The sequence below is a fragment of the Rhyacophila brunnea genome, unplaced genomic scaffold (genome assembly GCF_057557595.1).
Source record: "Rhyacophila brunnea isolate RB1 unplaced genomic scaffold, BYU_Rbru_1.0 scaffold_11, whole genome shotgun sequence".
NCBI classification, from domain to species: domain Eukaryota; kingdom Metazoa; phylum Arthropoda; class Insecta; order Trichoptera; family Rhyacophilidae; genus Rhyacophila; species Rhyacophila brunnea.
The window spans coordinates 20,821,761-20,836,189 of record NW_028232763.1 but is presented as its reverse complement, the minus strand read 5'-3'; the positions used below and the strand labels follow the sequence as shown (position 1 = coordinate 20,836,189).

At 32.2% G+C, this 14,429-nt stretch overlaps 1 protein-coding gene across 7 annotated transcripts in view; it reads right to left on the bottom strand.

Annotated features, from left to right (window-relative positions):
- Positions 1-2,600: 2,600 nt before the first annotated feature.
- LOC147078476 (chitooligosaccharidolytic beta-N-acetylglucosaminidase-like) overlaps positions 2,601-14,429 on the bottom strand; it is a 30,421-nt gene continuing 18,592 nt past the window's right edge. For all 7 annotated transcript variants that reach the window (XM_085959969.1, XM_085959955.1, XM_085959983.1 and 4 more), the window contains 13 exons: positions 13,996-14,129; positions 13,809-13,914; positions 13,040-13,203; positions 11,721-11,829; positions 10,389-10,510; positions 9,729-9,863; positions 7,951-8,056; positions 7,101-7,276; positions 5,836-5,937; positions 5,033-5,153; positions 4,820-4,912; positions 3,645-3,792; positions 2,601-2,816 (listed from right to left, as the gene is read on the bottom strand). In XM_085959969.1, the coding sequence (XP_085816095.1) occupies positions 2,732-2,816; positions 3,645-3,792; positions 4,820-4,912; positions 5,033-5,153; positions 5,836-5,937; positions 7,101-7,276; positions 7,951-8,056; positions 9,729-9,863; positions 10,389-10,510; positions 11,721-11,829; positions 13,040-13,203; positions 13,809-13,914; positions 13,996-14,129 (1,601 nt within the window). In that variant the 3' untranslated portion in view covers positions 2,601-2,731. The remainder of the gene's footprint in view (positions 2,817-3,644; positions 3,793-4,819; positions 4,913-5,032; positions 5,154-5,835; positions 5,938-7,100; positions 7,277-7,950; positions 8,057-9,728; positions 9,864-10,388; positions 10,511-11,720; positions 11,830-13,039; positions 13,204-13,808; positions 13,915-13,995; positions 14,130-14,429) is intronic.

Below are 14,429 nucleotides of genomic sequence, written 5' to 3'. Positions count from 1 at the left end.
CACCAATCTCGCATCCTTGTCAACACTGTCCAAACGTGCGTTTTTGTTGGAAGTGCTCTGAAACTTGCCTTATTTTAGTAAGAGACCAATTATTAGGTGTTTTCTAAAAAAATCCTATTTCAGCTGCAATTTTCTTCTTTCTTCTTCAGCCATATCACCCCTTAGTTGGAGCATATAGACACAACGCGGCACCTCCAAGAAACCCTGTCGCTCTCCAGTCTTCTTGCATCATTCCAGGTCAAACCAGCATCCCGTAAATGCGCCGTCACTCTTTCTTCTTCTTCGGCCATGAGGCACCTCCAAGAATCCCTGTCGCTTGCCAGTCCTCTTGCATCGTTCCAGGTGAAACCAGTATCCCGTAGCTCTGCCGTATACACTCTATAGATAGCATTTAGAGGCCTTCCAGGATGACGAAATCCGGTCGGCTTGAAGAACGGGCAAGCCAGGTTAAAGTTCTCTGCTGGCATCCACAGCACGTGGCCAAGCCAGGTCGAACGTCGCCTCTTCACTCTCAGCGTGATGAGAGGCTACTTGGCGCATTCTCTTATCTCCTCGTCACTCCTAAGGTCATACCATCGCACACCCAGTATCCGTCGCAAACATCTGTATACGGTTGCTCCTGAGCCTTCTTAAGGTGCCATGATTCGCTACCATAAAGCAGCACCGTCAGAATGCAAGCGTCGAATAGGCGACATCTGGTTTTGACGGAGTACAATCATGAGTCCCAGACACTCCGCATAGAGTAGAATGTTGCCCCAGCCATTCCCATTCGGATAGCGAGCTCTCTCTGCAAAATGCCATCTCCCGTGATATGTACTTCCATGTATTTGAACCTGTTGACACTCTTGATGTTTTACCCGTCACTAATCAGAGGGAAATCTGGGTCAGGACAGGTGGTATTGCAAAAAATGCACTATGTGACTTGTAGTGGTAAAGACTTTAGTGGAGGTTGGGGCGTGGAGGATTTGTAGTTCTGCAGTCACTGCTAAGATGTCCGCAGTCATGATATAATGTTATGGCATTAGTTTTTGCTTGTCTAAAACGTTCATAATTACCGATTGAAGACTAGAGTTGTGTTAATTTTAAGGGTTAAGTCTTTCTTAGAATTTCAAACAATGGAATTCTTTCAAGACTTCCTTAATTGGCAGATGGCTCTAAGAACAGAAAATCACCAGACAAATCTAATTATTCAGAGGTACCCAAGAAATGGAATACATCCAAATGGTAAATCTAGAGACCGCTGAATTGACAAAATAGTTAAATACTTCAGAAGTATGTCACAATACAGCGCACAGGACAGAAAAAAATTGAATCAGCTTGTAGAGGGTTTCAACTAACAGTGGATTGATTCAGACCAATGATGATGTTGAATGTTTTAATCATTCTGTAATAGTTTAGGTTTTGCCTTATATAAACTAAAAATTGACTTAGTAGACAAGTGGTGGAATGTCCAATCATGAAGCCATGGGTCACCAGTTCGAATCCTGAGCCTGCCATACATGCTATTTATTCAATGTATGTTTGAATCCACGCGCCCGCAATGGCCTAACGTGTCTGCCTGCGAAGTCGTGAGTCTCAGGTTCGAATCCTAGGTTGTTTTTGAACCATTAGGTTATAAAAAAATCATTTGAAAAACCTCTTCGTGAGGTGGTTAAGATCCATATGGAAAAAAAATAGAATTCAGAGTATGGCTTTTCAATGGCGAACATCCATTTCTTATCGAATAAACCTGTTAAGAAAAACGTACTAAATAAATTACCAAACTATTTACCTATAAATTTCATTGAATAATTAGGTAAGTGAATAAATTTATGTATCAATTTAATAAGTACTATTAAATTTATGGGGGGGAAACAATGGAAAATAAATTTAAAACATTTTTTCAACTGATATAATATTTATTTCATTTTCATTTGTTTATTTTGTTCAAGGAATGGAATGAATGAGAATCTTCTTTTTTTAAATAAGTAATACCAAAGAGAACATACATAGCTATAACTTCAAATAAAATAATATTGAATCTATATAAACAATACTAATCAGGAATTAATGAAAAAAACAAAAAAATATTCTAATGAAAAAATGTAAGTATAAAAATGTTTCTTACGGCTTCTATACCTACCTAAATAGACAAAAATTTGAATTCAATATTTTTTGGTGTCAAAAAATAATATTATAAACTATACCACCATTTTTGAAAAATTACCAGGCACATCAAATTTTTTTTTTTACATAGTAATAAAAATTCACCTCAAATAAGTTTTTCACCATCCCTACATATATACAAATAAATCTCAAAACACAAGATAATATTGCGTGACATCTTGCATTCACTAAAAAAATATAGCAATAAAAAATTGTCTAATATATTTGCTTTCTCATATTCATAATTTGAATAATAAGCTAGTTGTAAACTGTTCTTATAAATTTTGGCTGTGTTCATATTATGTGACCAAAGTATCAAAATAACACTTTCCCTGTATAATATAATATTAATAATTACATATATATACCTACTTAATTATAAGTTTGCAATCAGCAATTTGTTATTTACCATGCAACAATGATAGTAGCGTTAGCTTTTGAAATTATGTATAATATAATATTTGGTACTGTATTAACAAATAAGATTATTTTTTTAATACTTTTGAAATAGATAAGTATTAATCTTTATAATATTAAGCATTTATTAATCCGTGATCATTCCTGGGATAAGACTAACGATTACAGATTATGCATAACAGTATCCTTCATTTTGATAGCACCACTCGGGTTGAATTGTGTTTGCAGCTATTCCCATCTTTACGAGTCTTTGCCTGAAAATGACAGAAATAATAATTATAGATCCCCTCCTCTAGCGTTTCAGTATTAATTCCCCTCACATTTGATGTTTCTTATAAGTGCGCAGTACCTATCAGTCATTTAGACATGTTAATAATGGCAAAAGCTTTGAAAAGTGACGGCAGGAAGATTATAAGTCATTTTATCTCCTACTGTGAAGAAGAAAAATAACAAAATAAACTCATTCGGCTCTTCAACAACGTTATCAAAAGAGTTGCCGCGATGACAGCTACAAAACACACTTGAAATTTTAATTTTGCCATATAAAATATATCCTAAGTTATTTGGACAAAATGTATATCATTGTATTTGAAATTACCTATTTAAGGTAATGGGAAATAATATCTTCCAATCCTGGAAATACTCACAATACTTCGAAATCGAAAACCATAGATAAGATACAACACAAGCGCCGCTGCCATGCCTCACGTTAAATTTTTCGGTCTCTAGTATCAATAGATCAGTAATGGAACTTCAATTTCTGCCAGACCCTTGACTAAAAAAATCTAGGGCCTCCTTTCTTTTGGTACCTTATATACTAAGTAATTTTTTACTTATGTAAAATTGCATAAACATAATTTCTTTAATACTAAAAAAATTGCACCACAGGAAACATTTTTTCTATATGTATTTATAAAATGTACTATATTAACTTTGAAGGTTGGTTAGGTACAATGTTAATTCCGATTACCATCCAAATCAAGAATATTTTAAGAAATCAGTATGCGTTTACTGAATCACACAAATTTATCTGAAAAATGAATGACATTTTTTCCACAAACTGAAAACTAAGAGTTTCTTACCTATAATGAAGGAATCTTCTTTCTGCCATCCTCCATCCACTATCTGGTTCGGCCCACAATCGTTCGGCCAAAGCTCCAGCACGAGGCCAAAGCCTATTATCCAGACTTGAAGAATCCGCTTGTTCTGACCATAATGCTGCTTCTGAACCTATAGTAATATTAATGGTTATATGAATTACTTATGTACATGCTAGAAAAAAAATTACTCCTCTTAATAATCATTTAAAGTGAGCAATTTATATTAAAATATATAGCACAGAACCTTAAAAATAAAAATAATAGAAAAATCCTGGAAAAAAATTAGTGAATCCAATTAGTATGTATTATTAAATAATATTAGTAATTATTGTGTTATCATGATTTTGTGCATAGTGCGTGTCCTGTATCTAGCTGTTCAAACTTCGTGATTGAGACAGATGACACTACTTATTGTTGGACCAGTAGTATTGATACAATCTATTCGAGAGCAACACTACAACTTTATGCAGTAGTTGTCGACTACCTCGGTCATGGAGTTTGAACACTTAGTATTTATGTGTACAATTTACTGGGAAAAAAAGAAGGAAGGAGTGAGTTTTTACTAACCGGAGTTTAGCACTCGAAAAGGAAAATTTTACGAACCGGAGCGCTGGATAATTTTACGAAAATATTTACGTAGATAAATATATAAATATATAGTTATTTAATGCTATGTTTATTTTATAAAAAAAATTAAGTGTGTCAGATTTTTTGTTATATATGACCTATCTAGCTCAGATGGTCAAATAAATTTTCAACGAGACGATCGATCATTTTGGGGATGTTATGAACCGGAACGGCACTCCGGTGCGCTCCGGTCCATTTCGAGCCCTGCCAGAGTTTTAATATGACAATAGTTTATTTGTCGGATTGACTTTTTTATAAGATGCAATGCACACTAACATTTCACTATACACCAACATGATCCCAAATCATAACCGCCAACAAAGTTACATTCACCCTCACGCACGCAAACGTGACATAATATAAACGTACAAAAACACAAAGAAACAGTGATATACCGACGCACAGTGTACCAATATTTGGAAGGATATTTCTTAAACTGAAATATCATTCGTGATGCGGAAATTAAGATTTTTACACTTGAAAATCTTGAACAGTATGGAATCACATTATATAAAATAAATTCTATTTACCTATAATAAGATGTTTGTTTTGTCCAGCTATCTTAGCCGGACTGTTGTCGTAAACCTTCTGCCAACCAATAAATGGACTGCACCAATTATTTCCTGAAACAATCAAAAGTTTGTCGTTTTGTTTTTAAGTTGCGCTAGAAACATCAATTAAGAATTTTTTAATTTCCACAATATATACGCGGTAGATTTATAAATAAGAGAAGAAGTACTGACCCTCTCCGACCCAAGCTCCGAATCCACAATCAAGATAAAGTGCATCGTAATTTGACAAAATAAGTCTATAACCCTTATTCAACAGACCAGATATCTCTTCATCGTAGGCAGTCGTCCAAACCTAAAATCAATTTAACCATGATTATCCAGAGATATTGAACACCAATAACTCACACACCTAATACTATGTATAGTAGAGCGAGCAATAGAAACTTTGTGTTGTAATACTGAATACTTAATAGCTATTTCAGATCTTTTTCAGTGGGTATAGTTGAATTTCAAGAACATACATTATAGTATTATGTACTATGAAAAAGTACTTACAGAATCCGAATCAAGAAAATTATTAAAACAAGTAAAAATAAAGGTAACCGACTTTGAAACCAATAGCCTCCATATACAAATTATTATATCTATTATGTCAGTGGATTTTTATTCAAATCTTTGTGATAGCCATATATATTTTAATATATCAAAAACTGCCATGTCGACAATTTTATATCTTGTAGTAAACAACATTTTTGTGTCTCAATCAGTGGTTGGTAACATTTGTTTATTTTTTCAATTGTATTATTATTTTCATATAAGAACAATTTGGCTAATATACTTTTATTATAGTAAAAAAATCAAAATAAAATAGGACATATTGGCATTTATTTGTATTGAGTTTTCAAACATTCCTTCCATATGCTTTTGGAAGATTTTGGAAGAATATATAAGTACATGTTTTTGTAGATTTGAAGACTTGAGAAATAGATGTTTCCTTATTGTTATGACTAAACTATGAATAATTTCAAACAAACCTGAATTATGTAATCATCCTTGTTCAAATACTCATCGATGTGTTTATATTCGGTAAGAGTACTTGTCCATAAAATGAGTGGCAATTTTTGTCCACCGTTAACCTGAAATTCATTTACAATTAATTAAAGATATATTAATTTCTGTATTTTATAAACACCTATAATCATATTTAAAATTAACAAAATTAGCAGCAGAAATCAGGGTTTGAATCTGAGGTCTGCCAAATTCGTTTGTTTTTCAATGTCAAATACACATTATTTGTGGCGTCAGACCGGGTATTTTCTAACCATATAGACCTATTATCTAATATAGAATGACTTGGAGAGTGTTAAAAATATAATAAACAGAACATGAATCAGGCGCACAGGAATAATTGCACATAATCTCATTCAACAGTTTCAAAATTCCCTTAATATATTATTTGAAATCTAGAGATGTGTTGTTTACGATTTGCCAACTTAGCGTTTTTCTTGCCAGATCTAGTATTTTTCGGAAGGCACCTAGCTTGCAAAAAATGCATCTAGATTATGGCATTTTTATTAGCGTATTTTGAAAATTATTCTTATTAATTCTGAAAATAAGCGAGATATTTAGTTCATTTATTCACATACCTATTTAATGAAGATATGTCAGTACTTGAGAAATAAAACAACACAATGAAACAATATGAGTATTCTTGGCGTTATAGTGATATAATGGTATCAAATATTATAATTTAACGTGTGCTTAGGCATGTGGCATCGCATTGACGGTTATCGGGGATACCACTCTCTGGTATTACCTAATTATTACTTATCATAGGTTGTTAGATTAATTGACTATTTTTTGTCAATTTGAAATGAGTTTCTAGGAAAATGTGGTATGATTTTTTTGCACTTTTTGTCGATAGGCAAAAAAAGGCATTGAAATTTTATTTTCACAAAATCTAGCATTGTTTCCTGCACAATAGCTTGTTTTCGTATCTCATATGGCATGTTTTTGTCAACGACAGTTGGCAACACTGCTCCTAGTATCCTGACAGGCCATGCCTGTGCGTTTGGATACACATCAGGATCTAATAAGTAGAGCAAATTGCTAGCAATCATTTACTTGAAATTTAAAAATCGGTTAAAAAACCTCTTCGCTACTAACCAACAAAATTATGGAGTTAATAAAAAAAGAAAGCATGATTTGAGTTTAAAACTGACTTACTTGTCCAAAATGGTTTGAAGATTTATAATATTCACGAAGCACAGAAAAAGATATGCATAATTCGCTGGATTACCTTATAAACTTTTTCTTCGGCCTTCTTTTGGAAGTGATCCCACAATTTGAGGAAACCTTTGTCATCCAGATTCCATCCCTTACTCTTCATCCAGTTTGTGATTTCCTTTGAGGAATTCCAACATGCGTTCTTTACTTCATCTCCTCCCATATGGAAAATATCAGGCTTGAAGAGTTCTGAAAGAAACGTTAGCAGTTAGCAGAAATTACCATAAATTACAGTACTTCAGGCTCATTTGCCATCAAGGCCAAGTATATTTAAAAGATTAACCTAATTATATAATAATACAGCTAAAATTCGACTGTGGAAAGGAAAAAGGGCATAATCCACACAAATCAAATTTTACAGGAGGCACAAAAACGTTTTTTTATGGTTTTCGATCAAAGTTAAAATACAAAATAGACATAGCCTTGAAGTGCATGCTAATTAATAATTTGCGTTTTATATCTCTAATCTGATATTATTAAGTTAATTAAAAAAAAACAACAACAAAAATGATGGATAAGTCGTTTTTGCGACCCACTTCCTACTTTTTTTTTAAATTGCTAGCTAAATTTAGATAATAAATCGGCATTTGTAGCTTTCATCCTTTGAACATAACGTGTATAACGTTAGTATACAATAAAACCGATTTTTAAAAACTGAGGGTTATGCCCTTTTTCCTTTCTAAAGTCAATATTATAAACAGCTAAATATTGTTCCAACTTTCGATTATTATTTCAAATTATTGAGGTTTTATGATATCATGAAAGACAAGAGTTATTCTAATTTTTTTAGCTGTAAAAATGTTTTTTCCTGTATTAATTATTGATAATGTCCTTTCTAAGCAGACGAAATTTCAAGAAGTTACCAAACATATCGGTGTATATTCCTTCTAGGACATCGTATAATCGGTCTTGAGTCGGGTCAAGTTGTCCACACGGTGGTTCTACACAATACTGCGTCCATGGTTCAGCCTACAAAATAATATTCATTTATTTATTTGTTTAAAAACAGTGCATTAATATTATTAACATAGTTTATAATATAAAACTAAACATCATAACAGTAGAAACAGTAGTAAACAATATAATATAATAATTACAATTAGATAAATAGTATGAGTACTCAGTACAAACGTTCATGAACAATATTTCTTGCGTCCCTGAATAGAAGTGTTGAACATGTTGATGGACAAACTATTTACGGTAGAATGAATACTTGGCATTGAAGAATAAAAATTGTGATTTGAAATGAACATGAAACTGGTCACCATTTTTCTTATGTTGATTGGTGACACCAAACTGTATTATACCTACAATCTTGGAGCAGTCAAATATAAAATAAATAATTTTGAATATAACCAAAAAATCAACAGTTTGACGACTTGTTTTTATAGTGCCTGTACACGTGCATGGATTTACTGGCGGCAATAATGCGTATTTTAAATTATCTTGACAATAACTGTTTACACGTAAAAGTGCCGACTGTCTCTCCAATCCCATCTTCAAGAGTAAGCGAGACGCGATGTTGTCATTTTATGGTACTATTTGACGGGTAGTGAAAATCGGTGAACCTCAAAATGAGTATAGTTTGTTTTTTTGCCGGCAGGTTTGCCAATATCGTTCTACTGGGCAGGCGGAGATCGAAAAAATCCCTACTGTCGCATGAAAATTCAGAAGCTTCCAAACTTTTTTGATTCATGCATGCAAGGTTGCAACAGCAGGAAAATACATGTTTACCTATACATTTTCTTGTTATGGCCGCGATAATACTTACTGTCAACAGTAAATCCATGCACATGTAAACAGGGTATTAGCGTAAATAAATGAGGTATTTTACCACGTTTTTATTAGCTCGTTTTCTTGTTTGTCCAGTACAAATCTTGCAATCGATTTTTAACTAGCCTCCCGACTAGCTAGACATTTGAAACTTTTAGAATATATCAGAACACGATGACAATGCATTCTTTTAATACTTTTAGCCATCTTTAAGCAGAATTGAATTCATTTTCAGTTAATTGTTTTGTATGGAAAGTTAGTTCGGAAAAAATCCGCAAGATGGCGCTTCGATCGAATTCAATGCTTGGACTTTTGCGTAACGGCGTTCGACGATTTTGAAAAAAGAATTAACTCGCTTTCTTGTTTTTTGTTTGTTTGTTTTTTACTTCATATCAAGTACAACTTTTTAAAATCTCATGTATGTTATTCAATTAATAAATGTTTGAAAATTTCTTATAATTGCTCTCTTTATTACACATTTGATCATTTTCTTTCAAGTTGATGGGATAATTCATTAAAATTTAAAAAAAAGTATGTATTAATACATAGAATAAATTGTCAAGTTTATATGATTCAACGGAAGTTAAAAACATGGTATATAAAAATTTCTTTTTATCTCGTAATTATTTAATGATCCACTGTAGACTGGAATCCAACTGGAATGTTATGTTTACAGTTAATGAAACATAGAAATTTGATCTGATATCTTTCAATTGTTTAAATGTGAATAATATTTTCAACAGAAGAAAGGCACCAAATCAAAGAAATTTATGGACGCTTAATTGAAATACTGTGTAGAAATATCTGCTTGTCTCAGAATAGATCTATCAATTATATTAAACAATTTGAGAAAAAATTCTTTCCCTACCTTAAAGCAAACTGTCAAGTTTGTTCCCTGCCAACCTTCGCCGACGTGAGCAGGAGCGTCAAATTCAGGCATTACTCGAATTCCTCTTTCCAAGCCATATTGAACGACATCAGCTATTTGTACTGCACTGTATATCTACAACAACAAAAATATGCCATTTACACAGTAGGTGGACACTGGACGTGCATTTATTTGTATCAAATGTTGAGGTGTGATGGAATGAAAAATTTGAGTCCATTTAGTTAGGGTTTGATATTCAGTACATCACTTCAATAGTATTGCTCTAATAATATTTAATGAAATCCCGACATATTATACAGTAACAATGATATTTGATATAACCGTGTTATTTGATTATGTACCATTAATACAAACAGTGACATTATAGTCAAGTCCGAAGCCTAAATTTCATCGAAAATGCGGTAACTTTTATAATGCCATTAATAGGGTCAGGTTAATTAATTGTCCTTTTTGAAAAAAAAAAATAGTTTGTAGCACAATGCGTTCACTATTGTCGAGCTTTGTCAAAGTGTTTTAGTACTTCCCTATTTCTGTATAGAAACAATCAATCTGTTTATTTACAAGATCTAAGTATACACATAGTATTATTTAATATATTTTAAATTTAATTTTTTATTAAATAGAATAATGCTTACTTACTTTTCTAGGTGTAATAGCACCCAATTTACTCAAGTTTGGATTTGATTTAGATTCAAATGAAAAACTATGAGAATCAGTAATGTGCCAGTGGAAGGCGTTCAGTTTTGATGTAGCCATACCCTCTGAAAAATAAAAACATAAGTATTTTAACTGTCTTAAGTTTTTATGCCCACGATGGTTAAGCGGTTACTGCGGAGGCTTATAATGTCGTGGGTCCCGATAAATGGCAAACATCCATTTCTCGTAAAAAGAAAAATCTGTTAATACAACTTCCACCCTGTGGATGCCAAAATATGATCTTTTTCGGATCAGACATGGTTTAAAAAAAAATTTGCTGTACAAGCAACGTGAAAATATTTAAATTTATATACAGTATAACCTCGTTTTTACGTGCCCGGTATTCACGTTTTCCCGGCAATTCAGTACATTTAATACCCGCATTTACGTTTTTCTTTCCCGCGATTTACATCGGAAATATTCAAAATATGCGAGTTACGCGCGCTTCTGAAGAACTGTCTGATGAAGAAGAGGTTGATATTCCAACAAAAGAAGAAGCAATGAGGTTCACCGAGGGTTTAAAAACCTACTTTACAAGCTTTGCTGATATCCAAGATGACATTTTTAAATGTTTATATAGTCTTGAAAGAGAATAACATAACAAAAAAACAAAAATGCAACAAACTAATATACATTTGTACATGATTTTTTCAATAAAAATTTTAATTGAATGTTGTTTTTTAATAAAACGTTATTTTTTTAGAAACATAAAATTTTAATGTTCTTTTTTTCAATACCCCCCTTTTACATTTTCCCTCCAGTTAGGTTTTTTTTTTCCAGTCCCTTAAAAAACGTAAAATAGGGGTTATACTGTACTGTATACTTGCGCAGGCAGGTATAACTGAACGTAGCAAAGAGAAGTTTTAAAGTTTGAACCAGTTGCACTTTCTCCGTTATGCTTTTCTGGCACTGTTCAAATATAATTGTGCCGTGTGGAAGCTATATGGCCGTCATGTATATCTTTAGGAAAAATTTGCATAAACACACTGCTTAAATATGCAGTTATGTTTGTAATGAGCTTTACGAATTCCCATACTGAAAAATCATTAAGATTATCCTTGTGTATTTTTTTAATTCTGCAAATTTGATAGTTACCTTGCAACCAATAATAATTATTGTTTTATATTAAATAAAGTCGATCATAACAACAAATTAGTCAGCTTTGCAGTACCTATAGCGAAGCTGAAAATTTCTTATAACAACACTGTAATAATTGTGGTTACATTGGCAGTATTGTTTTATGGTAGAAACGCCTAAACAAAATTTATTTATTACCTAGGGTCCTCTTGATAGATTCTACTGAGTGGAAGTTTCTGGCAGTGTCGAGTAATATTCCCCTGTATGGATAGACTGGCTTATCTATGATGTGAAGGTTGTAGATCATCTAAAAAATAATTTGGAAGATTTACAATATGTACATACTTTTTATAATTAAGAACAAAGTTTTAAAAATATTATTGATTGTTAAATTTTAAGTAAATAATGATGTACTTAATTAAGGTGGGACATGCTCAGCGTAGGTCAAAATGGAGCTTTTGTTCTATTTTCAAAGCATGATCCTGGACATACCTTAAACACTGTAGATAATCTATTTATATAATTTAGAAGCCTTATTATCCTTTATATTTATTTTAAGCATTTGATGACTGCATAAAGTATTTTTATTACATAAAATAGTATTCTTTTAAACCTCTCGCTCTAATGTTTTAGAATATAGTCATATTTCAGTACATAGCTGTGCAGTGGTGTTAAGATTTTTTACATCTATTAATTTTTAAACGCATTTATAAAACCATTAGTATAATTTATGATGTTAACGCGCGTGTTTGAACATGTACTCCCTACTTCAATTATAGTTTGTCAATTTATGGCTACGGCCGTATGTTGTAGCTTGACCACTGGGGAATGCCAAAAGAAATGGCATATTTCAAAAAAACACTACCTTATTCTTAGGTCAATAATTATTATAAAGCAATCATTATTCGTAGGATGTTTATCACACTTGAATAGTCAAAGACATAGCTTATAATTAGTATCTTTAGAATTATCTTCAAATGTGTTAATCTTGCAGATTTTTTGAATAATAAAATGCCTAATTCTTGTCAAATTTGGGATCACAGAGATTATCAATATAATTTTTTATCGTAAATATTTTACTAAAATTATCTCGTCATAAATTATACTAATGGTTTTATAAATGCGTTTAAAAATTAATAAATGTAAAAAATCTTAACACCACTGCACAGTTATGTACTGAAATATGACTATATTTTAAAACATTAGAGCGAGAGGTTTAAAAGAATACTATTTTATGTAATAAAAATACTTTATGCAGTCATCAAATGTTTAAAATAAAATATAAAGGATAATAAGGCTTCAAAATTATATAAATAGATTATCTACAACGTTTAAGGTATGTCCAGGATCATGCTTTGAAAATAGAAAAAAAGCTCCATTTTGACCCACGCTGAGCACGTCCGCCCTTAAGTTTTCATAATTATTTTATGCAAAAACCTGGATTAAATAAGAGACTATCTTGAAGGCACCATAATTTGAAAGGCTAAGATATTGGAGATAAAGAAAGACTATGTTACCTGCAACTCCAATCGGATATTGTCAAAAATAAAGAATTGCTCAAGTGTCTCTAATCCATTTCTAGCTCCAAAGAAGTTCTCCGCTTGAATTAATGCATGAATTCTGCCATCTTCTTTCGGTTCGACAGTAAGTGTATAGCCTTCATTGGTATTTAACTTTAGAGCTGCAAAAAAAAGTTAATTATTGTGAGATTTATAATTATTATATTCTGAATTAACAGGGAAAAGGGTACTTAGCCCAAAATATCATACCCATGACCTGAACCCAAATTTATAAACTTTTTTTTATCGAACTGATGTTGGGACCTAATGCAGTAACCCCACAGGCGGCCGAGGTGAGGTGTAAATTTGCAACGAGTTTCCAAGTCACTGCTCAGCACATACAAAAAGCAAACACTCCCGTCCACTGCCCATATTAGTAGCAGAGTAGTGAAATATTCATCATTAATTATCTCAGAAAGTAAATAGATGGTCTATCCGAAAACCGACCAACAACAAAAAAGATGGTCAAGTGACGTAGGTGGCGTATACTGAGCAACCTAAATGCCCCTTTCCCCCATCAAACTTAGTGGGATCTGCAGTTTTAGATCACTAGTGGGTAATTCTATTTTGGTTGAGTGGTTACGCTGATTGAAAAATTTACATACGTATTGTCGCCCACATCCGTCTGTGGGTTTGCACCTAGGACTTTCTGTACAGTACATTACTAATTCGAAATTATGGAGAATAATGAGAATTCAAAAAATTACAAAAAAATCATTATACTTACAAACATAATCCATTTGTTTAATATCAATTGTTATCATCATAGTTTTTCCGCCTTCGATAACTTTTGAGTTTTCTGGTATAGTCTTTTGAACATAGCTTTTGAATCTCTAAAAAAATTATATAATGGCTGTTATTAAAATGCCAAATAAATAATACTGTTCATAAATATAAATTATTATATTACTGACATTCGCAGCAGAGCGCATCAAATCTGCAGCAGGACCAGTTTGATTGGCCAAGAGAACATCAATGCTGTGTCTGTTAACATGAGCCAATTTGTCTCCCATCTGGAAATGAACGGTCGGTCTTGGCCACATGTTTCCTGCAAGTAAATATTCTATGTTATTTAAGGCAACTAGTAATTAAGGCTCCTTAATTATTGATAATTTAGTATTTAATAATTTTTAATTACTAGTATTTACCATAATACCCATGTCCATTAATGCACATTTTTAATGAAAATTAAAATTAGGTTTATAAACTTATAATACGTATGTTTTAAATAATCACAGTTGACCAGAGATATAAAAAATAATATTGTCTCTTTGTTCTGTACTTAGAAAGTTTAGGGGCCACTGTTCTAATGTTTCTTTTAATTCTGCCATAATTAATTTGAACTGTC